Raw genomic sequence first — 26,469 nt, 5'->3', positions numbered from 1 at the left:
ATATTTTCTTTATTACCACTTGAGTCAGTATGTTTTGGGTTATAAAAACATTTGTCATGTTAATTTGATCTTTGATTATAGGGGGTGCTGTACCAGACGGATAAACATTATTCCTCCTGACTCAGAAGGTGTCATGATTGTGGGGTGAGACACGGACAGAGGACCCAGGTGCAGACAGCGGGTAACATACTCGGTTACTAACGTAACCTTGGTTCCCTGAGATACTGGAACGAGTACTGCGTAGCAGGACGCTATGGGGAAAACTCCTTTTCTCCGATGACTGAAGCAATTCAATAGCGCAGTGAAAACTGCACGGTGATTGGTTGGAAAAAAGTTAAACTTTAAACCAATCGTAGCGGATCTGCCGGACCAATGGCGATGGCACCCGCCAGAATGGGCGGGGCTTATGGCTATATAAGCAGACGCATCGCGCAGAGTCCTCAGGTTACTTCGACTGAAGCGACGACAATGCAGCTCGTAGCACGGTAAGGAACGCAGTACTCGTTCCCGTATCTCAGGGAACCGAGGTTATGTTAATAACCGAGTACGTTCCCTATCGACACTTCACTCGTACTGCGTAGCAGGCCGCTATGGGGAACCAGTATAATCATGCCGTGCTACAGTGGAACGAAAACACAGATAGTCTCGGAGCCTTTGCTCGGAGACGGGGTAGAACAGGGAATCCCTGAGAAGGCGGAGAAGGCCAAGCTAGTAGGAGGCCTAGTCTGGTTAATCGTCCCAAAAATATTAGGTGCTGGCGTGGCTGTAGAGCCAGGGCTCAGCGGCCTGTTCCAAAGCAGAAAGGACCCGAGCCTGAAGGGCCGGGACGTCCAGACTGTAGAATCTTGTAAAAGTGGACGGCGAAGCCCAGCAGGCCGCCGCACAGATATCCTCTATAGAGACACCGCTAGACCATGTCCAGGGAGCCTCTAGTAGAATGGGCTCTAACTCTCGTGGGACATTGAAGGCCCAAGGAAGAGTACGCCAGCGATACAGCCTCGACTATCCATTTTGACAGTCTATGTTTCGAGACTGAAGACCCTCTGGTGCAGTCACCGAAGCACACAAAGAGCTGTTTCGACCGTCTGAATGGGGCGGAGTGCTCAATGTATATTTTTATCCTCTGACTGGGCAGAGCAGGTTAGGCTCTGGGTCCCGCTCGGAGGAGGGGAGATCAGAGAGCGTAATAACCTGTGCTCTGAATGGAGTACAGAGCACCTTAGGTACATAGCCATGCCTTTGTTTGAGGACGACCTAGGCGTCGTTAGGCCCAAATTCAAGACAGAATGGGCTCACAGAGAGAGCCTTTAGGTCGCCCACACGCTTCACCAATGCTAAAGCGAGAAGCAGAGCGGTCTTGAGCGTTAAGGAACGGAGGTCCACAGATAGCAGAGGCTCAAAGGGAGGGCTCTTTAGAGCCCTCAGGACCGTGGGCAGTTCCCAAGTGGGAACTGTAAGAGGGCGAGGGGGGTGTAGCCACCTGGAGCCCTTCAAGAAACGAACGATGAGGTCATTTTTGCCCACTCCTTTTCCTTCAATGTGGGTATGTGAGGCTGAAATAGCTGCCACATAGACTTTGAGCATGGAAGGGGCACGGCCGTTATCCAACAACTCTTGCAAGAATGACAGTATCAGCGATATGTCACAGGACACCGGGTCAGCGCCGCGTGGTGTACACCAGGAGGCGAAGACAGACCATTTGAGGGCATAGAGGCGTCTAGTGGACGGGGCTCTAGCCTGGGATATGGTGTTCAGGACGCCCTCGGGGAGGTCCGTAAGGCTCCCGTCGAGAGGCCAAAGGTGTAGAGCCCACAGCTCTGGCTGGGGGTGCCATATCGTGTTCCCTGCCTGAGAGAGGAGGTCCCGCCTCAGGGGAATGGGCCACGGGGCTGCTACTAGTAGCTGAGAGAGATCTGCGATCCAAGGCTGGTTTGAACACAGAGGGGCTACCAATAGCACTCGGTGCGCTTGATCCTTGATCCTCCTGACCGTCTGCTGTAAGAGCGCGATCGGGGGAAAAGCATAGAGTAGCCGGTTGGGCCAAGTGTGGGCCAAGGCGTCCCTGCCCTTCGAAAAGTACGTTGGGCAATGAGTATTGTCTTCTGAGGCGAAAAGGTCAACTTCTGCCTTGCCGAAGATTTGCCAGATTTGCTGAACCGACATGGGGTGGAGCGTCCATTCGTCCGAAGGAACGTTGCTCCGAGATAGCATATCTGCCCCCCGGTTCAGTCTGCCTGGAACGTGAGTTGCCCTCAGTGAGCTCAGACTGGACTGGGCCCATTCCAAGAGGCGTAATACCAGGGAAAAAAGGTGTCTTGAGGACAGGCCGCCCTGGTGATTTATGTAAGATACCACCGTCATGCTGTCTGATCGGACTAAGACGTGGCGATACTTTAGCACGGGCAGGAAGTAGCGAAGAGCCAACCATACTGCCTGCATTTCCAGGTAGTTGATGTGGAGGCTTCTTTCCTGGTTCGACCAGAGGCCGAAGGCAGGTTCGCCGTCGCACAGAGCCCCCAACCCGTGTTGGAGGCGTCTGTCGTGACCACTTTTCGGCTGCACGTGGAGCCCAGGGGCATACCCTGCTCTAGCCAAAGGGGATCTTTTCACGAGGCTAGGGCGGTTACGCAGGCTTGGTTCACCAAAACACAAGCGTGTGGAGGAACTCTGGGCTTTAGCCAGTACTGGAGGGGGCGCATCCGGAGGATGCCCAGACTCATCACCTGAGATGCAGAGGCCATAAGGCCCAGCATTTTCTGAAAAACCCTGAGGGGGCGTGAAACCCCGGGTGTGAATGAGGCTGCAATCCGTCGAATAGCCAGAGCTCGTTCTGGCGATATTCTGGCAGTCATGTGATTTGAGTCGAAGACTGCCCCCAGGAACGATATACGTTGGCTGGGGGACAGTGCACTCTTGGCAAGATTGATCCTGAGTCCCAGGCATTCTAGATGGCTGAGGAGGAGGGATCTGTGGGACCGTAGCTCGTCCTCTGACTGGGCTAGAACAAGCCAGTCGTCAAGGTAGTTCAGAATGCGGATTCCCTTCTGTCTGTTCCGGAAAGAGCCGCATCCATGCACTTTGTGAAAGTGCGGGGAGCTAGAGAGAGTCCGAATGGAAGGACCATGTACTGATATGCAACCCCCTCGTAGGTGAATCTCAAGAATCGTCTGTGATGGGGGGCTATCTGGATGTGGAAGTATGCGTCTTCCAGGTCCAGAGAGAAGAATCAGTCCTCTGGGCGTACATGCGAGAGGATCTGTTTCATCGTGATCATTCTGAAGCGCCGTTTCATAAATGCGTGATTCAGATGTCTGAGATCGAGGATGGGGCGGAGGCCACCGTCCTTCTTTGATACGAGGAAGTAGCGGCTGTAGAAGCCTGACTCGATTTGGTCTGGAGAAACCATTTCTATGGCTCCTTTGTCCAGTAAGTTCCTCAACTTCGTGCCCAGAATGTGTGAATTTGAGTTCTGTACTCGGGTGGGGACGACCCTGCGGAAGCGCGGGGGTCGACGAGCAAACTGGAGTGAATATCCCCGAGATATTATACCCAGAACCCAATCTGACACACCGGGGATGGCTCGCGAGGCCTTGGCCCGGGTGGCAAGGGGTTGGGTGCAATGGGGAGGTACGCCGCCTTTTGGGGGCTTGGCTCCCAAGGACAATGGAAGAGGAAGATTGCTCTTTTTTTGCTGACGATAAAACAGGCAATTCAAGCTGTCAACAAGCATTATGGTAAAATATTAATTTAGTGCAGAGTAAAAAAAATGTATTACGTATTACAGTGGTAATGGTGTTCACCATCTCATTATCGCCTGCCACCGCCTAGAAGATATTCTGGAGCTCCTTGCTGGCTGAGTAAATGCAGAGAATCAGTTTCGCATTTGTGTTTCACGGGACAATCTCCTAGAGAGGGGGCTCAAGCAGTGGCAAAGACAGAAGAAAGGAAATCCTGCCAACCAGCTAAAGATAACCTTTATTGGTGAAGCTGGAGTTGACTCTGGTGCTTTATGAAAGGAGTTTCTTACAGGTAAGTTATTAAGTACAATAAAAGTGGAAATGCTGTTACAAAAATATATCAAAATTATCTGTGTAATTCATACACTGCTTTTTCTCAATGTTATTCAAAGATATGATCAGTGGCATTATAAAAAAAGCCTCTTCTTGGGTCAGAGAGCAAAGAGTTCACAGTACTCCAACAGTGACCTTGACAATGGTTTCTTTAGGTTTGTGATATTCTATGCTCCTAAATCTTTAAATTACATGTGTAGTGGCAATGACTGAGGGCTTTTTAAAACCTCACTTTTGAATAATAGGACTGCTGGAGAGATCTTTGCTGTCAGCCTAGCTCAAGGTGGCCCAGCCCCATGTTTTATGAGAGAGTGGTGCTACTCTTACATCACCACAGGGGAAGTTGATGTCACCAGAATTTGCAAGGATGATGTAGATGATGTTGAATACTGTCTATTGATCACAAAGGTAACTTCACTCTGAATACTGCCTAATAGTTACTAGCATAGTTATTGTTATATCGCATTGTCGCTTTGCATATTACCACAAAGTAATAACATAGTTAATTTGGGATCCTGTTATCACTGAATGTATTTCTTTAGGTTGAAGAGGCAAATGATCTGACTGAATTCACAAATGAAATTATCAGCTGTGGATACACAGGAGCACTGAACATAGAACAAAAAGATGCCATCATTCTGTAAATATGGAAAATACTTTTTAAGCTGACAGTTTTATGAAAGACAGAATTTGAAAGACTGTTCAATGTTACAATGGCAACTGTTAGGACTCTGTCCTTCCTGTCTCGAGCTTTCTAGCTCCCTGGGCAGAGTCATGACATTGCCACGTCTTTCGGGTTTCTGTATTATGTGTAGAGACACGTGGCTTTATGTTGTTCCTTGGTGCCACGTGTCTTCCTGTTATGTCTCTCAGCCCCACCCTCCTATCTCCTGTAGTTTCATTATGGTTTCATTCCCATCACCTTATGCCACTCTCCTCATGTAATCACTCCTCGTTAGTGTCTCCCTTTATATAGTCTCAGTTTCCCTGAGTGTCAGTGTCGGTGCATTGTCTAATGTCAGTGATTGTAAGTAACTACAGGCCTATTAGTATATTACCTATAGAATCTAAAATTCTTGAGAAAGCCATCATAGAGCAGCTAACCAATCACTTAGATTGTAACAATTTGTTGCACTCTATGCAGTTCGGTTTTAGACGCAACCATTCCACTGACGCAGCTTGCTGCTATCTGCTGCTTGGACAGGGGGGGCACGGTGGGTGCCGTGTTTTTGGACTTGAGAAAAGCCTTTGACACGGTAGACCACAGTGTCCTCTTGTCTAAGCTCTCTAAGTATAATCTGTCCATGGACAGATTTGCACTGGATACAATCATATCTCTCAAATCGGTTGCAATGTGTTAGGGTAAAAAATGCATTGTCTTCTCTGAAGCCCAGCACAACTGGGGTCCCGCAAGGATCAATTTTGGGTCCTTTGCTGTTCAGTATTTATATCACTGATCTTCCGACTGTGTGCAAAGACGTAGACATCATCATGTATGCAGATGATGCAGTCATCTATGTGCATGGGAGTGATATGGAGCAAGTAGCCACTAAATTGTCCTCAGCCATGGACAAAATAAGTAATTGGCTTAAACTTCTTGCCTAACACTAAATATTGAAAAAACAGCTGGAATGTATTTCGCTAAGTCCAAAAAAAGTAAAAGATATACCCAATATCTATGTTAATGGACAAATAATTAACATTGTGACAGAGATCAAATATCTAGGTGTCCAACTGGACCAAAATTTAAGTTTTAAAAAATTTAAAAAATATGCCACTCTATTAAATATAATATCTCCATTTTTAGACACATTAGAAGTAGTTTGACAACTGAAGCATCTTTTATGTATTTTAATGCCATGATCTCTCCACACATCATCTACTGTTTGTCATGTTGGTCTCAGGCATCATCAACCCATCAGTCTATAACCAGGCGTTAAAGGTGCTTGACAGAAAAGCCCCTCGCTATCATCACTGTAATATTCTCAGTAAATATAAAATATTAAGTTTTTACTCACTGATTCGATATACAAATTTAAGAACCGTTTTCAAAATTAATGCAAAAATTTATAAAATTGTTTTCTGAACAAACTAACCGAACATCCCGCTCTACTGCTCAAAGAAATTGTGCTATCCTGAAAAGATCTTCTGCCTTTGCACAGACAGCATTCTCATTTAAAACCATTAAACAATGGAATCAACTCCCAGGCAGTCTAAAGCTGTCTATAGACTTAATAAATTTCTCTCGCAATTTAAATAAATACATCCTTGATAACCAGCTGTATCAGCATCTGCACATTTAAGATCTATAAATGTAATATTGAAGTAAGTGTTATTGACTGGGTTGTACATGTTTTTGGCTGTGAGGGTTTTGTGATTAGTTTTTTCATTTAAATATTTGATAAGTTTAAATGATCATTGCTTAATTAATATTATACGTATTTGTTAGTGTTATTGACAGTTGTTTATAATGTTTTAATAATGTGTACACCTGCCCGGGGACAGCAGATGGAAAATAGCTTTTGCTAATTCTGGTACAAAACATCTTTTCATAAGATTAATGTATTTTGTACGATGTCACTGACAAATAAATAAATTAAATTACAAAAAAATTTAAGAAAGAAAGCAACCCAACCCAAAATGTACTGCTCAAAGACCTTGCCATGAACACTAAACACAATTGGTGTTTAGTGTTTGTTTTTTTGGTGTTGAATTGGTGAGTTTGCTGAAAAATGTTAATCCGAAGCCCAGTTAAATAGTGCAAAGGTGTGATGGGTTTCGATGTTCTATGCATTACAAGTTTATTTTTACGGTTGTTTTACTGTCAAATGTATTGACTGTGCTTGCTTTTAATCTTGAAAACTAGTTTGCAGGAGTGAGAAACAAGAGCTTTGAGGAATGCAGAAGCTGAGTGTAAGATAAGGAGTGTGTGTGTGAAAGAATGTTCCTGTCGTTAATCACTTCGGCTGCAAGGCCAGGCTGTTTTCAAATCATGTTTTGCAGAAAACCAACAGTTTGCTGGAAATTGAGTCAGATTAACGTGTCCCGCGGTGATTGGTTTCAGAGGAGAGTACGCCCGCCCCAGGGCAGGGGAGGAGCCTGAAGAGAGAAACAACGTCACCATATGTTTTAAATATCTGTTACACACGAGGCTGGGGGTTGTTTGTTTTACTCATGTATGTGAGAAGCAACCCCAGCTGGAAAGAAACTTTTAAATCTGATGAATAAACTCTATTACTTTTAAATCAGTTTGTTCCCCTCATCCTTCCAAATTTTTAACACGCAGGACTAGTAAATACCTATAGTCCTACAAATGGTGACCCCAACGTGATTTGGAACAAGGGGACACGGTTTGGAGAATCGATCTGAGAGATCCCTATAAGGCTGAGACAGACTCAACACAAAAGACCGCGCGGCATAATTAAAGGTAAGCAGAAACCTGTGTATTCGAATTCTGCCATTGACGAAATCTAAATTATTCTGTGTTAAGGTGGGCAACGCCCTCGGTCAATATATAGTAAATAATTGATTAAAAGAGGAAAAAAGTCCGATTTAAAAGGTTTCTTGGGAAAGAAGTCCTGTGATCGGCGTATCATAAATTCTGTTTGGTTTGAGTCTTTCGGCTAAAAGAGCTGTAAATTCTGTTAGGTTTGAGTCCTTCAGCTAAAAGAGCCGTAAATTCTGTTTTAGGTTGATTTTATTTGTATGAATGGCTATTGGGGATGAAAGTATTTAGACGTGGTGTTTAGTTGAATGCATAAGTAAGCCGAAAATTTGCAAGAGGTGTTAGTTGGATGTGTGTGGTTATAATCAGATAAAAGATTTAATAGTATATATATATATATATATATATATATATATATATATATATATATATATATATATATATATATATTGATATACGGTATGGCCGAGATTCAAAAGGAGTGTGATGAATATGGGTGTCCACCGTTATTGATGCAATGGAAAAGTACCACAGATATGTTATTAGCACAGACTGAGCCTAAAGAGAGACTGTAGAAAGACAGGAAGTGCAGAAAGGAAGCAATGAGTGTAAGTCACCAACACCGCCCCCGGAGAAGTACCACCCACTTTATCAAACCCTCAGTCAGCCACCACCATAAGCTCCACCAAATTCAACTCTCAGCAAACAACAGGTTATGGTTGAAGTAAAAGAGGGGATTCTAGATTGCAAAGTGAAGGAGTTTGAGGAGCTTAGACAAAAGGTAGAAGACCTGAACCAAGTAGTAATAGAAGACTTACGTGCCGCACAAGATCAGGTAAATAAGTCAATGCGCATTGAAGCAGAACATATGGAGCCTCTAGAGGGAGACATTGATAGCGGAGAATGTAGCAAAGGAGAAGAAGGCAGTGTACGATTGTCCACCCCTTTAAAACAAATGAATAATGATTGTGGTGAGGAAGGCGGGACGAGAGCCGTGACGCGGGGCCGGTGGCGTGAGTGATAAGTGGAAGCAGCTGTGCGCGCACCGGTCCCGCATCTTATCACGGAGGAGATTGGGAGCTTAAATGGATGTTCGGCAGGACTGTTGACGAGAGAGGACCGGGCCCGAAACTGTGTTTAGTTTGTGTATGTTTTATGGCCGGCAGTCTACCGTGAGGTGGCTGTCGGCTACTTCCGTGTTTATTGTTTGTTTATGTTTAATTAAAGTTTTATTTGAATGTTCGCCGGTTCCCGCCTCCTTCCTTCCCATCTAACGAACTTTGCTACGATGATATAGTGCATACAGTGCGTATTGAAGGAACAATGGTGATGGATGAAGAACCCATAGCGAAGCGGACTAGAGGAAGAGAAAGGGAACAACTTTTGACAAATTTTTCAAACAGACACAGGGAACACAGCCCCCCACCTAACGAACCACAGCAAAGAGAACAGGCTATGAGTCACCACGCAGAGCAGTTATATCCAGACATGCAGGCACCATTGCTGGCCAAAAGGACAGGGATGCAGTATCAGCCTTGGTCGCATAGCGACATGACTGCCATTGCTAGTAAGCTTCCACCGATTACATCAGGATATTATAGGTGGTTGAGTAAACTAACCGCCCTGAGTCATGGCACCGTTTTGGCTTTGGGTGACATAAGGTGTCTGTTGGGTCAGATTTTGACAGCCTCTCAAATGGGTAGTTTTGAACTCGAAGCTCAAACCCTTGAAGCGCCAAATGACACACCATTTTCAATAGTACGCACAAGCGTGGGCGTTGCACTTCGACGATTGTATCCATTGCCGTCCACCGTATACCAAAACATCAGGTTTCGCATAAAGCCAGTGCTGCTTATTATTTCAGGTGCGCGGCTGAGTGGGAACAGATGGTGGAAGAAAATAGTTTAAACAACCCCATTACACGAGACATATTCAGAGCAGCAGTCATGGCAGGTGCCCTTATTGGTGTTAAACAAGTAATGGAAAATAACCCTGACATTCCAATTGCTAGTAACAAAGTATTGGAAAGGCATTTAGTCCACCACACAGATAGGACTGTAGAAAAATCAGACAAGGAGACAGAAGAATTAGAGAAGGTAAAGACACAGCTGTTGAAATTGCAGTTAGAAAAAGCCAAAAATGAAAAAAAAGAGTAAGCAAATGCCAAAGCAATCTCATCAACCAGCCCCTTACCCATACGAAGGCCCACCCTATGCAGAAGGTCATTTTAAGGGACCCTGGGAAGCACCCAAAAAGTACATACAAGCCAATGCTGCAGGGGGGAGGGGAAATAGACAAAGAGGTAATTGGAGGAGTAATACAAGGGGGAGGGAAACTTTTGGAGGGAGGCAGCAGGGGGAAATTGTTTCGTGTGTGGTGAGGCAGGCCACTGGATGAGAGAGTGTCCACAGATTCAAGGTCAGAATAACGGACCACCTGCGGGGGGATGGGGTCCTCGAGGAGGTGGTGCCGGTGATCGTGGCAGGGAACCACAAATCCCATACAACCCGGGGCAACACCCTCCACCACCCTCCAACCTCCAGGCGCCTATGCACCCAACATGGGACCCGGGGGGTGGCGTGGGGGATTGTTGAAGGGGCCCACAGAGAACTAACATGGGGGGAATGGCTGAAACCTCTTATGAAAATAGTGGTATACAACAAACCACTAAAAGCTCTGGTGGACACTGGAGCCACCTATTCCACTGTAACAGGCCTCACTGCAGCGGAATCGGTTTGTTGTATCACTGCACTTGTACTTTCTTTCATATTAGTGTATTTTATTCATAGCATACATTGTTACTTATGACTGTTGTTGCTAAACTTATCCTGATATCTCAATAACCATCTCCTGGTTATTTACTTGAAGATCTTAAACCAAAACAGTCAGCACCATTAGCATAGCACAAGCGTGCTAGCGGGCTTTCTGTTTACACTGCTAAATATCATCTCGCCTTCTAGTTTTCTTGTGTGCTAACGGGTTCTCTCTTAAGCGTATATACTAAGAATCACCGAGCAGCCTTGGTAAGTTGGAATTACTCTTCAAACCTGGTGAGTTATGGCTTCTCTTATTATTGTCACCTGCACCTCATGTCAAATGTTTAGCTTAGTCTTCTCTGTCAGCGGCAAGGGCTTTACATGCGATAAATGCAGGGAAATAGCTAGGCTGACAGAGAAGATCTCAGAATTAGAGTCTCGCATCCAATCTTTATCTGTGGATAGTAAGAATGTAAGGAGCATAGAAAACACTTTGGATGCAAGCAATATTAGCGCGCACAGTTCGGTTCCGGTTGAACAACCCCCGCAGCTGGGAAGCTTTGTGACTGTGAGAGGGTGTAGTCGCAGGTCAAAACACCACTCAACCGTTCCGACTACAGTCTCGAACAGGTTTGCCCCGCTCAGTGACGCACCGACTGAGAAACCTGCTGAAAGTGCCCTAGTTATCGGTGATTCTATTGTTCGGAACGTTAACATAGAGGCACCAGCCACCATAGTCAAATGTTTACCGGGGGCCAGAGCGCCTGACATCAAGTCAAATTTAAATGTGCTGGCTAAGGCTAATCGTAAATTTAGTAAGATTGTTATTCACGTTCGGCACAAATGATGTTCGACTCCGTAAATCGGAGATCACAAAAGATAATATTAAAGAGGTGTGTGAGCTCGCAAGACACTGTAATATTCTCTGGCCCCCTCCCCGCTTATCGTGGTGATGAGATACATTGCAGATTATCATATCTAAATGGCTGGTTGTCTGAGTGGTGCCTGCAGAATGATATAGTTTTTATAAATAACTGGAAGAGTTTTGATGGCAGACTGTTGAAAAGTGATGGTCTCCACCCCTCCTGGGCAGGAGTTTTTCTACTGTCTAGAAATATGGCACATTGTTTTAAGGCTAAAACTTGACTCACTGGGGCCCAGGTCAGTGAGCAGACAGAATGGCTTAACCAACGGTCTGCTTGCCGTCTCACGTTGCAGAACACACTAAATACACAACATGCGATAATACTTTCTCCCAAACATCATAAAATAGAGACTGTGTCTGTCCCCCGGATTAGCAAACATAAAAGAATGCGTAAACCTCTCAAAGGTAATTTAATTAACGTTAAACTAACTAAACATGAACATAATACAGATAATCAACTGTTACGACTCGGATTGCTAAATATTAGATCTCTCTCTAATAAAGCACTTTTTTTTAACGATATGATAACAGATCATAAAATAGACATGCTCTGTCTAACAGAAACATGGCTAAAGCCAGATGATTATATTGCTTTAAATGAGTCTGTCCCCCACGATTATTATTATAAACACGAGCCTCGCCTAAAAGGCAGAGGGGGAGGTGTTGCTGCACTTTACCGTAACTCTTTTAGCATTTCTCAGAAGTCTAATCCTAAATACAATTCTTTTGAAGTCATGGTACTTGATGCATCAATACCTAATACTAAGGACAAAACATCTTTAAAATGTATTCTGGCTATTGTATATAGGCCTCCAGGGCACCACACAGATTTTATTAAATAATTTGGTGGGTTCTTATCAGAACTAGTACTGGCTGCAGACAGAGTCCTTGTTGTTGGTGACTTTAACATTCATGTAGATAATGATACAGATGCTTTAGGAATGGCTTTTAAAGACACTCTTAACTCCATGGGCGTTAGTCAACATGTGTAAGGACCTACTCACCTTCGTAATCATACTTTAGATTTAATATTGTCTTACGGTATAAACGTGGGCGACATAAAAATTCTTCAGCAGAGCGAAGACATTTCGGATCATTATCTGGTATCATGCTTGCTTCACTACCCAATGGTGGCAAATCAAACTCCAAGTTACAAATATTGTAGAACAATAACTTCGAATACAAAAGGTGCGTTTCTTGATAATTTGCCTGAATTGTCTCAAATCTCTAGCATGAGTAATAACGTTGAAGATCTTAATGCCACCTTCTCGGAAACGCTAGACACAGTTGCTCCTCTGCGCTTAAAGAAGATTAAAAATGACAGACCGACACCATGGAATAATGAACTCACTCAGGCTCTAAAGAAAGCGGCACGAAAAATGGAGCGCAACTTTAAGAAAACTAAATTAGAGGTATTTCGTACTGCCTGGAAGGATAGTATTAAAAAATACAGGAAAGCCCTAAAAACGTCTAGATCTGCCTACCTTTCATCACTAATAGAAGAAAACCAGCATAACCCTAGGTTTTTATTTGATACAGTGGCTAAATTAACCAAAAATAAATCGTCAGCGACTTCTGATTCTGTATACCAGCATAGCAGTGATGATTTTATGAACTATTTCACAAATAAAATCCAAGATATTAGAGAAAAAATTATAACTATGCAACCAGAAGTGAATCCCGCTGAACAAACGACTAACTACAGCGCCTCTAAGGAGAAATTACGTTTATTTTCAACTATAGATCACGATGAACTCTCTAAAATCATTAGATCATCTAAATCAACTTCATGCATGTTAAACCCTATACCTACAAATCTACTGAAAGTATAGATCCTCTACTTAGCATTATTAACTAATCTCTGACATTAGGACATGTGCCTAAAGCATATAAGGTGGCTGTTATAAGGCCCCTTGTCAAAAAAAACCATTTGGACCCTGGAGAACTAGTTAACTACAGACCTATTTCGAATCTACCTTTCTTATCTAAAGTTCTGGAAAAAGTAGTCTCAATTCAAATATGCTCCTTCCTCCAAAGGAATGAGATTAATGCAGATTTCCAGTCTGGATTTAGAGCACATCACAGTACAAAGACTGCTCTGATCAGAGTTACAAATGATCTGCTTATGGCGTCCGACCGAGGTTGTATCTCCTTATTGGTGCTGCTAGATCTTAGTGCTGCATTCGACACCATTGACCACAGCATGCTCCTACATAGACTCGAAAATGATGTTGGTATTAAGGAAATAGCTTTGAAATGGTTTAGATCTTATTTATGCTACCGTTTTCAATATGTAGCAATAAACAATGAGGTATCACGCAAATCGCCCAGTACGGTGTACCACAGGGCTCAGTCTTAGGGCCCATGCTCTTCGCATTATACATGCTACCTCTAGGAGATATAATAAAGCGACACGGAGGAAGCTTTCACTGTTATGCTGATGATACGCAACTTTATATTTCTTCGAAGCCTCATGAAACACAGCAATTCCATCAAATAGTGGAATGCATAGTCGATATAAAAAAGTGGATGAGTAGCAATTTTTTATTACTGAACTCGGACAAAACTGAAGTGTTACTTATCGTACCGAAAACCGCCCTACGTAACAACCAAGAATACTGCTTAACTATTGATGGATCTTCCATAAAACCCTTATCTTCAGCTAAGAATCTTGGCCTTATATTCGATAGTACTTCGTCATTTGAGAACCAGGTCACCAATACCTGTAAAATTGCGTTTTTCCATCTTAAAAATATATCTAAACTATGTCATATGCTGTCACCATCAGATGCAGAGAAGCTTATACATGCCTTTATGACATCAAGACTAGATTACTGTAATGCACTATTAGGTGGTTGCCCTGCAGGCCTATTACAAAAACTCCAAAATGCAGCAGCTCGAGTTCTTACGCGTACAAAAAAGTATGAGCATATTAGCCCGGTTCTGTCAACCTTGCACTGGTTACCTATAAAGCATCGCATAAACTTTAAAATCTTGCTTATTACCTATAAAGCCTTGCGTGGTTTAGCTCCTCACTACTTGAGAGAACTTCTAACGTATTATAGTCCATCACGTGCACTACGCTCTCAGGTGTCAGGTCAGTTGGTAATACCTAGAATTTCAAAATCAAGTGCAGGCGGCAGATCCTTTTCCTATCTAGCGCCTAAACTTTGGAACAGTCTTCCCTGCACTGTCCGGGAGGCAGACACACTGTCAGTTTAAATCTAGACTAAAGACGCATCTTTTAAATCTTGCATACACTACACTATCATAATATATATATTTCAAAGATCTAGGCTGCACTAGTTAGATCAACCGGAACCAGGGACACTTCCAATAACAACTGATGCATTTGTTGCATCAAAGAGTGCAGAACAGTACTCTACTCTCAGCCAGTCTTGTCTCATTGTTCCAAGGTTACCAGAGCGGGCAGGATGCAGTCCAAGGTTACCGGAGCGGGCAGGGTGCAATCCATTCCCAGACCTGACAAATGCTGGACGAAGGACATGGCGACTCTACAAAACTTCAGTCGCTATTAGATTATTAATGATAATTTTAAATCTAACTTTTTTTATTTTGCATTGTTATGCAAGCACTGTCGAGCTTGTGCAGAGGCAGCAGATTTTGCCAGAGGGGAACTGGAATCCCCTGGTTAGGCCTGGTTTCCCTCTGAGGTTTTTTTCTCCTGGAGTTTTGGGTTCCTCGCCACTGTTTGCATACTGTTTTGCACTGTTTGCCTGGCCGGGGGGCTGCGAGATTTGTATAGTCTTATTTAATTAAAACAGCATATAGGAATATATTGTGTGTCTGATATTTGACCTGTGTTTTGACTTCCATAACCTTTTATGTTTTACTTATAGTCAATGTTTTCTTGTACAGCTGCTTTGTAACAATGAAAATTGTAAAAAAAGCACTATATAAATAAAGCTGACTTGACTTGACTACAGCACTAAACATGTCAGTTATTTTTGCATGTTGAGGCATCAACCTCTAGATTTTAAATTTTTTGACCCGCAACTTCTCCGCACCCCCTCTTGCCCTTGTGCTTTTGTTTCTCAATCCTAAACCCACAGATTTCTGGCTCTGAACCACCGACTGCATCTGACACAAGAAACAGGGGGGAGGAGTGGAGCCTGTTAAGAGAAGATTGGGCCAGCCCAGTGTCCGTATGAAAAATGAACCAATGGGCAGCTGTCCCTGCTTTATGGGCCAGTCGTTGCCATTAAAAACAAAAAAACAAATAGGCTATTACATCCACCGGCCCCCAAGTGCGTCATTTGCACAATATGCCAGATTACCAGAACAGCCCTGATGATGAGGTAAAAATGTAACCTCACAGCTACATAAAAAATCAGTGCATGTATCTCAATAATGGTAAGAGTCAACTGAGACGCTTCATGCTGCAATGCATGCTGATAGTCATGAGTATTATACTACGGTAAGTGGCAGGTGTAAATTCAGCTGTTGGGTCAATGAGTTTTGACTATGCTGGTTCCCACTTCAGTCATGACCTGCTGGCACTGAGATTCGAAACGGCAACCATCTGATCACAAGCCCAACCCTCTAACCACTAGGCCATTTGTTGATTGTCGCCATTGTTGAGATTCATGTCTCACTGACACAGTTCTGTAAAACTAAAAGTTTGAATGACACAACAGAGCTTAAGGCCTCGTGGTTCAATAGCAGTAATTTAAGAAATTAATTTTATGGAGGTCTTGGTTGCTATCTGGAATGTGCTTGTTTACAATGTTTTTGTTAAGGAAAACCATATAAACATGGTGATCTTATACCGACCCTAGCGTTTATTTAAGGTTGTTATAGTATTATGCACAATATTTTTGATTAACAGGGTTTTCATCCGATCTGCTTGAGCTTATTTTGAAATGGTTAAAGTCGAAATGGTAAAAAACTTTTCTAAAACTTTGTTCAACAAAGATAAAGGTATTTTAAAATTCACATTTTTACACAACATTACACAACAATATATGCTACATAATAATAATAAAAACATTTCTGTGTACATTTTGGAACATGGTGTAAGAGCTGGAGCAGAGCAGAATAGACCCATAGAAACCACGTTAGTATAAATCGAGAATATCCAAAAGACACCGTTTTCATTATACCGAAAACCACCAAACATATATTATAATGACGTTAACTTCATTGGTCTTGACAAAAGATATGTAGATTTAAGCTGTTTTCGAAACCCTGAGAAGAAAAAGTAGTGGTGGAAGTAATAATAACTTAGCATAATACAATGTGTCAGGTATTATCTTTATTAAAAGTACTCAATTAGTATAAAAAAGGCAAAAATGTGTGTAATTTATTGCTTTAGCATTTTCCTTTTAGGGGATTTATAGAAGGAACAGTAAGTGTAAAGCAAAAGATCAACAGATATCTGTATAAGTAGAAAAATCATTAATACTGATGAAGCCTCTTGAAGAAATGAACAATGAAAAGTCTTTAAACTATACTCATATGTCATTTTCTCATCTGTATTGCTCCTTGCAAGAATAAACCTTTTGAACATTACCTTGAATCTCTTCAAGTGATTTCTCCAACAGTAGCTCATATATGTTCTTATAGTGATGCTATGCACTGACTACTGCATAAAAACAAACATATTTCAAATACAGCAATTTGTTCTATAAACTATATAAGCAACACAGTATTAATAAATACTGCTATGAAACTGAAAGACATTAAACCAAATATTTTAGGGCCCTTCAGATCATGTGCAAGAATTTTATGCTGCAAAAAGCATTTTTCATTTCGTTTTTGTATTTGCTCGGTGAGGTAAAAGGCAGCGCTAAACACTAAAGATATAGGAATATGCCCATTAAAAATTCACCCAATTTTATTTAAATGGGTCATATTTTTGGCCTTTTTCATGCACTGCCCTAGGTTTTTTAACAGATTGATTGACAACACATAGACCCTGTACAGTAATTGAACTGTATTTACCTTATGTAGTCTTTTGAGATTTCTCTACAGCAAGTTACAAAAGAAGTCAGATTTATTGTAAAGAACAGAACAGGTTTCATGAATAGCACACTTTTAGAAATGTTAGTATACAAAGTATGAGGAATAGTACTGAAAATCACATGTGTAAATTTGAATAATTGTTCAGGTATGAAAACCTAAAAACTGGATGATACTAAGGTGATGAAAAAACACTTTAAAATGGTCTGAATTAACTTCAATGTTTATGTTACTAACAGAAATAAGTATTTTTTTAAGTTTCTGGGGAAGCTTTTGTGGAAATACAAACAGTAAATAAGTCTGAATTACTTTTACAAATTTACAGTAAATTAGTTACGAAGTTACAAACTGTAAGCCAACCTGTGATCTTTTAGTACCTTACAAAATATTTCACTTATAAATACAGAATACCAGTATACTGTCAAATATGTTAACTTTTATGTTAAGGCAAAAACCTAACCCTCATTAGCATATACTGTAGTACAATATACATATACACTTGGAAGAAAAAAATCCCAATTAGTATTTAGTTCTGTTCTTCATATCCAGTTTTTAAAAAAGGCATTAAAATAATATCTATTGCAAAATAATGTTAAACAGCATCTGGCGCACTGAAAATGGAATGCTCCCTGTTGAGACCCGTTGGGTACTGCTGAGTCCAGTCCAACACCACTGGCTTACACAGACCACAGCATCGACACTGGAAGAAGTTCACTAGGTTCCTCACCATTCCAAGACTACAGAGCAAGAAACAAAAACTGTTGGAGCAGAAACACTGTTGTGTAAAACAAAAAGCCTAACATTATTTATATATGCCACTGACTGAGTAAATGCTACCAACAGCAGAGTTGCAGACCTGGCTCTCAACACTAAGCTTGGAGAGAGGAAATTGTTTTAGCAGTATCATCATCTTACTTGAATGGGTTCTGTCTAAGTGAGACTTGGGGAAGTTTTCTCTGCCTAAGCATCAGGTTTGTTCTCTCTGCAGTCGTCAGACCCAGAAAAGCAATCTGACAAGAAAAGAAAACAAATTATGAACAGGCTGTGTGTGCATACATGTGTAAAAGAACATACAACAGGGATAACCTTGGCTTGCGCAATGATAATTATTGAAATATTTAGTATTTTAATTTGAGTACTGCCATAATAAATCAATTTATGTGCAATATAAAAGCGTTAATAATGCTAGGATTCATACAGTACTGACACTCATACAGTACCCCTACTTTATATCTTCTCCACCAATAAAATAAACAAAATGTGCATCTTTTCTTTAAAACCTAATAAATCTTTTACAAATAATTTGTTATTTGTGTGCACAATTATTTATTTTTGGTAACAAATTACTGTCACTAATACTGCTGTTAGTATAGCTATGGGAAGCATTTCATTAAACATTTTTCAAAAGAAGTTTATACAGTATTTAGGTTTGACAGATAGCAAACAAAGTAATTTGGTAATAACCCCCCAAAAGAAATTACATCATCAAGTGTTTTTCAATTTCAAATTCAGCCCACTTCTTAAATGTTTAGATTAAATAAAAAACAGCTAAACTTTAAAGTGATCTTTCACCCCAGAATTTAAATGAGTGTTATTTACTTAACCCCAAGGCCATCCGAAATGTAGGTGACATTTTTAATGTAAATATGCATCCCTCTGTGCCTCATATAATAGATGTAAATGGTGACCTAAGAGTTCTAAAACTACACATCCAAAAGAAGTGTGATCCCTGCAGCTCCTGGTGACACTGATGTCACTGAATATCATTTATAAAATTACCAGCAGATATCTACAGCTTTTGCCAAACATAAGATTGCAGCAATGCGCTGATCCAGTAACATACTTCCCTAACAGTTTTCCCCTCATAATGTTTGTCCACGTCATATAGGCACACACAGAAGGGGGGCCAAGCACCTGTCCCTTTGCCTAAAGTGCCATTTTTTATGGCCAAAGTGCCCTTTTTGTGAACAGACTAGAGGGGAACCCCGGGGAAAGCGTTCAAGACCAGTCGAAATCCGATAGCAGCCGGACGAAACGGAGTGATGATAAATTAAGTTTTGAGCACCCACCTGCCCATCTTAAAGGCTTTTCACTAAATACATAACTGTTAACCGATTGTGTGTATTTGACCATTCAAGCAATGAGCCTAAAAAGAATACTGTCAGACTGCTTGCGCAAATGTTTGCTCCTGGTGATGGTGGTTAAAAGTAAATGCTTTTGTGATTAATTTACAAAGACTTCAAACCAGTTTTGCTCCACTAAATTACCCTGTAACCTAAATGACCCTACAATTAGCAATTGAAACAACCCGGCACAGGGCCGGAAAATTAGATCTGCGTCAGGCTGAAACTACCAAAAACACTTGTGGCGCATTGCGCCGGGTGTACGATAGGGCTCAAAGAGATAATTTGCCAGACCGACGGGGAGGGGGCGAGCGGGTCTGCTGAGTTACATGCCTAAACTAAACTCTTAGCTGCCGGACACACCGTCGTGTGGAGAGTGCAGAGGGCTGCGAAAATGGCATGTCACAATGTTGAATGGAGGAATTGAGGCTCCCTGTGGGCACCCAGGGAGAAGGAGGCTCTCCTGGAGACCAAGTGGGCGCCAGGCCCTGAGAAGTGCCCAGCTTGATGTGGGACATGGCAAGGACCTGTCTGGAACTGCGCCCGATGTCCTGGGTCTCCCCGGGTGGCTCCTGCCAGGGCAGCTTCCCGGGCTGCAGGCAAGGAGTTGATGCCCTCCCACAGGGGGCCACCTGAGGAGAGGGCACTGGAGGTATGGAGGGGCAAGGCTGTTGGGATGCCGTCCGGGACCGCGGCGCAATGGATTGTAAAAACACACGCAAAATGCTGGCTGCGTCGCTTTTTCCCACTTTCTTTTTTAGTTTAAGTTATATTTTAGGGGCCTTTTGCCTTTATTTGTGATGACAGTGGAGAAAAGAGAGTAAAGCCCTGGTTAGAGACAGGGGAGTGGGACAGGCAAAAGATGCTTGAGACGGGAATCAAACTCAGATTGGACTGCAAATGCACTGATCTCGCACTATATTCCAGCACAAACCACAGGGCTATTGACACCAATGTTTTCGCCCTCTTTTTGGCACTTGGGACTTTGCAGTCTCTTGGGGTCTGCCATTACTATTTGAGCATGATAGACGCACAATAAAATTTAAATAACAAAACAGAGTAAACAATCGATGTCCAGTAATGCACAACCCGGTCGCGAACAGACGGAGTTGCCCCGTTAAAAGTTGCATCATTCGCGCGTGAAATTCGCTTCATTACAGGCGCGAATTCGTGTCATGGGAGGGGCTTCTGCCGCGCGCTTACGGCCCTACTAGAGCAAGCTCCTAATTGGTTAATGTGACGCGAATTTACGTCAAAGTTCAGATTTTTCAACTTGCTCGAATCACTGGAACGCTCAGTTCGCGCAATTTGCGTCAATCCCACCGCAAGTAGGTAATCGCGATCCGGGCTGCAATCTATGCAGAGAACCCGCGTGGAGACGGAGAAGCGTAAAGCGCAGGAGAAGGAGATCAGAGCGCAGAAAAGACTCATCTCTCTGCACCAGATGAGGGACATACACCCTCGTTGTCTGATATGTTCAGTGAAATCCTGCAAGAAAGTGCCTCAAATAATAGGTAGTCTATTCTGTTCTTAGGCTTCTATATATGTCACTATAAACATATATAATCAACCGCTCAACAGCTAGATGGTTATCTGTCTGAAGTCCCTATCCCCAGAAGTGCTGTACATTATTATTTAATAAGTAGGGTCAAGTTAAACATTTAAGTTTGAATTTTATTTTATACTGTGCTAAATAAATATTTGCATAATTTTCTAATTTATTTATTCTTTGAAACTTTAATATTAATTTATGCAATTGCAATGCCTTGATTTTAGTAAAGTTAGTACAAGGTCATAGAAATAAATTATGCCAATTATTAGTACCATGGTATTTATGGCTGTGTTTTGGTTTTCGGCCAAGAATTTTTGGTTTCCTCTTTTTCGGTTTCGGACAAGAATTTTCATTTCGGGAAAGGACCGCTTTCGTGCTTTCCTGTAGCTCAGTGGTAAGAGCATTGCGTTAACAACTCAAGGTTGTGGGTTCGATCACAGGTGATTGCAGATACCCATGTATAAATGTATAGGATAATGTAAGTCGCTTTGGATAAAAGCGTCTGTCAAATGCGTAAATGTAAATGTCTTTCCTTTTTACATCTTGTATCAGTTTCTTTATATTGGATTATACTACCCATTAGTGTTAATTATCAGAACATTCCCGGGCCCCAAGTCCTTAAAAGAGGTACAAAGATTTTTAGGTCTTGCGGCTTGGTACCATCGCTTTATTCCTGATTGATCCACTAAAGCAGTGCCTTTACACAAACGGAAAAGCTGACAGACGACAGCCAACAATCATTTGATCTCATCAAAGACAAACTCACTAGATGACCTGTTTTAATTATACTTCTTTTAAAGCACAGAACAATGCAAGTGATCTGGGTTTAGGAGCTGTTTTGAAACATGCAATTACTCTCTCTTGTCCATCCACTTCCTATGCATCCCGTTTGCTCAGAGGTGCGAAGAAATCTCTGAGTGTCTTGAAGTAGTATGGGCTGTAGAGAAGTGGCACCATTAGCTAGAAGACAGACCTTTTGAAGTGATCATTATAACGCATCCTTAGTCTGGCTTTTTCAAGATACAAAACCCTCATGCAGACTGGAAAGATGGACAATCAGAATACAAGGATATCACTTTGCTAAATGTGGATTTATATTAATCTCATCACTTGCACAGAATAGACACGATCCTGCACCAGAAAAGCCAGACATTTGCGTTTTGCGGGGCAGTACTAACAGCATTTTTCTACTGAATCAACGCTTAATTTTATCCCAAAAGTTGCTAGATTTTACGCTATGCACCTGTTAAGTAAAAATTTGCGAAAAGGGTCTGATTGTCGCTAAATGATAAAGCTGCTAAATTGGCAATGCTGGATTAAATTAACTAAATTCAACTTTTTGCGTTTGCTATTTGAGGAATGCATTCAGTGCTACAATTGGTCGAACTTTTTTTTGCTGTTTCTTGATTTGACTACTGTGAGTGCACAGAAGCGTCACCAGGCTTTTGCATAGTTTAGAGTGTCACATTTTTCTAGTACTTTGTACTTTGTGTACTTTGAGGTAAAAATGCGTACCCACTATGAAAATTCGTAAAGGTTGGCAGGTCTTCCTACATCTCGGATGGTCTGGGGTAGGAATGTTCATTTCGGATAATTTTCTTAACCGACAACCGACGCTCATTAACCCAACATTAACCGTTAACTGAGATTATAAATCGGGACGTTGAAAAAAAATATAGTCGCGGATTGTCTGTGACCCAGTAAAATCTAAATTTTTGGGTTTATTACGCTGCAAACAGTAGCGTACAAAACGGATCAACAACGATCACAAGAGAACCTTGATAACAATGAACAAACAAATTATTTTACGGTAATGACATATGAAAATGAAATCTCGCATTATAATGCTATATTTTACACCGAATGTTTATTAGATTGATTTAACTAATTGATTTATTACAGTTTATTTAAATGCTCACCATAGTTAAAATGTAGGCAAGTTATGAAAATGATATCAAATTAAGTTCTGACAATCAGATGTATTATTTATTTCATATTTATATCATATCTATATCATATGTATACAGTAGGAAGATAGACAGCATGTATAATAATGAAGTTTTAATATGCACAAATAATGAGAGTACAGTATTTGACTCGTGTTATAAACTGGTGTTCATGGGGTCTGTACTATAGGTGTTCGTTTTCACTCTCTATTAGATGAGGAATATTCATGTGTTGCTCTCTGTCTTTAAGTTTATTCTCTATGTTTACTCCTCACCCGTCTCCCAAAATTGGATGTTAGGGCGCCACATCAAAGCGCTCATGCGGCGAGCATCATCGTGCATTTCAATGCAAGTTTCACCTTAGCTTGCCTGAAGTTAAATTTTATTAAAGCAAATAACAGCTTTTACAAAACAACCTGACTTCTGCAATACGTGTTGAGAATGAGCTTTTTTCTATGCTGGAGCAGATCCCTGCACGAGCACTGCGGGTGAGAGAAGAATCGCCGGACTGGAGCGGATCACTTAACTACAGACTGAAAGAAGGTCAAAAGAATGTTTGATAGGTTCATTTGTTACGGGTGGATTCATTAATTTGTTTTTTCGCCTAATTTGCAGAGCACCGAGTTAAACACGCCTACTAATTTACATTCCGCGGAATAGAAACATTTCGGAACGGAATATTCTGCCCAGCCCTAACTGATAATAGTAATCGGTCATAGGGTTTTACTATCGGTTAACGGTTAAACGTTAATATGAACATCCCTAGTCTGGGGCTGAGTAAACATACAGCTAATTTTTATTAGTGCTTTTCCACCATCACGCCAAATCATTCTTGTTGCTTAATTGTTCCACTCCGTGCAGATCCATGCCAGCCGGTACGTAAATGGTTTAATTTTCCACTGAAGGGCTGATAACAGAAATCTTTAGAACACGGGTGTCAAAATGAATTCCTGGAGGGCCACAGTTCTGCACAGTTTAGGTCCAACCCTAATTAAACACAACCGATTCAGCTAATCAAGGTTTCAGGATTACTAGAAACTTCCAAACAGGTGTGGGTTGCAGGTGGTTGGATCTAAACTGTGCAGAGCTGCGGCCCACCAGGAATTGAGTTTGACACCCCGCTTTAGAACGTTACCAAACACGTCACTCATTGCCTTGGTAACACAAGAGACTGAGCTATACAGTCTCTGCACCCATTCTATAATCACGATCCAGTTAGACAACCGTACCGAAAATCCGGAGCCGAGAACAAATTATAAATGTCACTCAAATACAAATGTATAGTAACATGCAATATAAGTCGCTTTGGATAAAAGCGTCTGCCAAATGCATAAATGTAATTGTGCAGTGTCGAACCAGGCTCACGTGGACACATAAGAACTGTGACCATTTCAGACCATGCTTAGAATGGTTCAGAGCAATGATGTAAAAGCGCTCTTGTCTTTTTATATACTTTGCATATCTTCTACTATAAATTGTATCATAACACTAATAATTAGCAATCAATGTTTCACAAGAATTTCACAACTGTGCATTCCACTTACAAATATGCTATAAAAAAAATATATTTAATATTATACAACACTTACCTGGTAGAGCTGCAACACAAGTAGGATGAAGGCCCAGGCGGTATTGAAGAAAGCAAATAAAAAGACATAGAGCACCCAGGGAGAGCAGCCCATCAGAGCAGTTACTACCCCCCATGCGCCCTCCTCTACATAGTGCAGTGGACAATGTTTGGACCAGTCTACACAAAACACAAAGCTTTAGCCTTTCACATAATCAGAACTATTTTCTTACAGCTGTAATGAACTGTACATCAAATACATCACCTATTTTAACATACTATTATGTGGTATTGGTGACCTACATATCATACTGCCGTAAAACATCCACATGCAGAAGAAGTTCAGAGCCACTAGAAAAAGCACGAAAAACGAGTGATTTCTGGCCCCTGGAACAAGTCAGAAAACAAGGTTTAGAATATGCAAGAAATTGAATTATTATACAGCATATATCAAAGTTGGCGATTTTGCATGTTACCTATGCAGCCATTGATCCAAACAGAGTGGTGGTCCTGTTTTGCAACACAGGCGTTACAATAAAAGCAATGATTGGCTCTCATTGGCTTCCTTGTCTACAAAACAAGGTTTATTAAAACATTTCTAACATGCTGATGTAATTTGAATGACAAATATATATTTTTGAATGTGTTGTTTTGGTTCGAATAAAACATTTTGCATTACAAACTTACCATACATGAAGTACAAAATATCCTTGGATCCAGACAGCCTGCCTCTGCCAGGACCACAATATTCTAAAAAAAGCCAATGCACAATAACTTTAGTGAACACTAAAGACACATTCACATAACTATTTTGTAAGTTTAACAATCATAATTATTGTTATGATTTTGCAAAGTAAAATAAAAAAGTCTTCCTTAAAGTAGTCCTGAACTGTCCTTTTTACATAATTTTATACCATTGTCTGAGGTCTACTTATGACGTTCGCGTGGTTTTTACATTAAAAAAACATCAAAATCAATAAGTAATAAGCTATTTTCAACACCATACATTTATGTTTGCACACATATTCAGGACATATAAGGTGATCTCTAACAAAGCGATAGTACATATATTTTTACTCCAATAAGATTGTGGTCGGATTCAATATTGACGGCACAGGATTGCTTTTTAATCTCAGTCTCTCTGGAAATCCAGCATCGACATGTGCCTTGTTTACAAAGGAATCCACAGTGAAATTAAGTGAACAAATGCTCAATGTTTCAACCAAGTGTTCAGGAACGTATTTCCAAATAAACTTCAACCATGCATTTCTAATATCAGAATCCGAAGGAAGCAACTGTTTTCTTCCACAACCAGGCGCTGCACAATGTTGCATGTTTGTTGCTTGGCTCTAAATAAAAAATAACAGTGAAAGAAGTCATTACTTTTGCATATATGAAACGGGGCTAGCCGCTCTCGAGAGCCCTACGCTTAAGTGACAGGGTTTCCAGATCTTCTCAGAAAAATGAGCTAATAAAGAAAAGACGAAAACAAACCTTAAAGCAGCCCTGCATCAATGTTTCATGCATTCTGACTTCTTTACATTGGTGAACGTGTTGTCTTCTCGTGCTTGACATGATCATCATTCAAAACGTATTGGACGTATGACATAATATTTCTGTGCTCGACACAAGTCACTTTCATTTTGTGCAGGAGGGAGAGAAGTACATTCGCGAAGTTTAGCTGTTCACTGCATTTGGGTGATGAATGTTATATAAACGGTGGATATAACGCTGGATTTGGACATCGTTTGAAACTGATAGATGGAGCGTTGCATGTTTTCAGAAAATAATCGTAAATGTTTATCTGTCTTTTATAAATGTGATCAAACTAAAGACTCACAGAATATTATTGTACCCTTCAAATATCCGTTAAGTACTCAAGATTAGCATAAGATATGCAGAAACTGTGCGAGTTAGGGCCGCTTTAAAATGTAAATTGTTTATATATTTTATAAAAAAAAAAAAATCTGCAACCAACCATTTATTAAGCCCTAAATGCCGAGGCTTTTTAATCTAATACTGAACAACAAGCATAAAAGCGCTTATTAATCACAAACACGGCAACACTGCAAAAGAGCACTGTGTGATGCAGCCATCCGAGAA

At 41.3% G+C, this 26,469-nt stretch overlaps 1 protein-coding gene across 3 annotated transcripts in view; it reads right to left on the bottom strand.

The window, feature by feature from the left end:
• Nucleotides 1–16,123: 16,123 nt before the first annotated feature.
• Nucleotides 16,124–26,469, bottom strand: part of zdhhc13 (zDHHC palmitoyltransferase 13) — a 58,994-nt gene continuing 48,648 nt past the window's right edge. For 2 of the 3 annotated variants that reach the window (XM_079462379.1, XM_079462380.1), the window contains exons 12-17: nucleotides 25,054–25,116; nucleotides 24,843–24,936; nucleotides 24,670–24,753; nucleotides 24,389–24,546; nucleotides 18,094–18,188; nucleotides 16,125–17,915 (exon numbers count right to left, since the gene is read on the bottom strand). In XM_079462379.1, the coding sequence (XP_079318505.1) occupies nucleotides 17,771–17,915; nucleotides 18,094–18,188; nucleotides 24,389–24,546; nucleotides 24,670–24,753; nucleotides 24,843–24,936; nucleotides 25,054–25,116 (639 nt within the window). In that variant the 3' untranslated portion in view covers nucleotides 16,125–17,770. Of the gene's footprint in view, nucleotides 17,916–18,093; nucleotides 18,189–24,388; nucleotides 24,547–24,669; nucleotides 24,754–24,842; nucleotides 24,937–25,053; nucleotides 25,117–26,469 lie in introns of all 3 variants that reach the window. The other variant, XM_079462378.1, reaches the window with a different exon arrangement.

This window comes from Barbatula barbatula (assembly GCF_947034865.1).
Source record: "Barbatula barbatula genome assembly, chromosome: 1".
In the NCBI taxonomy this organism is placed as follows: domain Eukaryota; kingdom Metazoa; phylum Chordata; class Actinopteri; order Cypriniformes; family Nemacheilidae; genus Barbatula; species Barbatula barbatula.
Note: the sequence above shows the minus strand (reverse complement) of the source record. Positions and strands in the feature narration are given on the sequence as shown.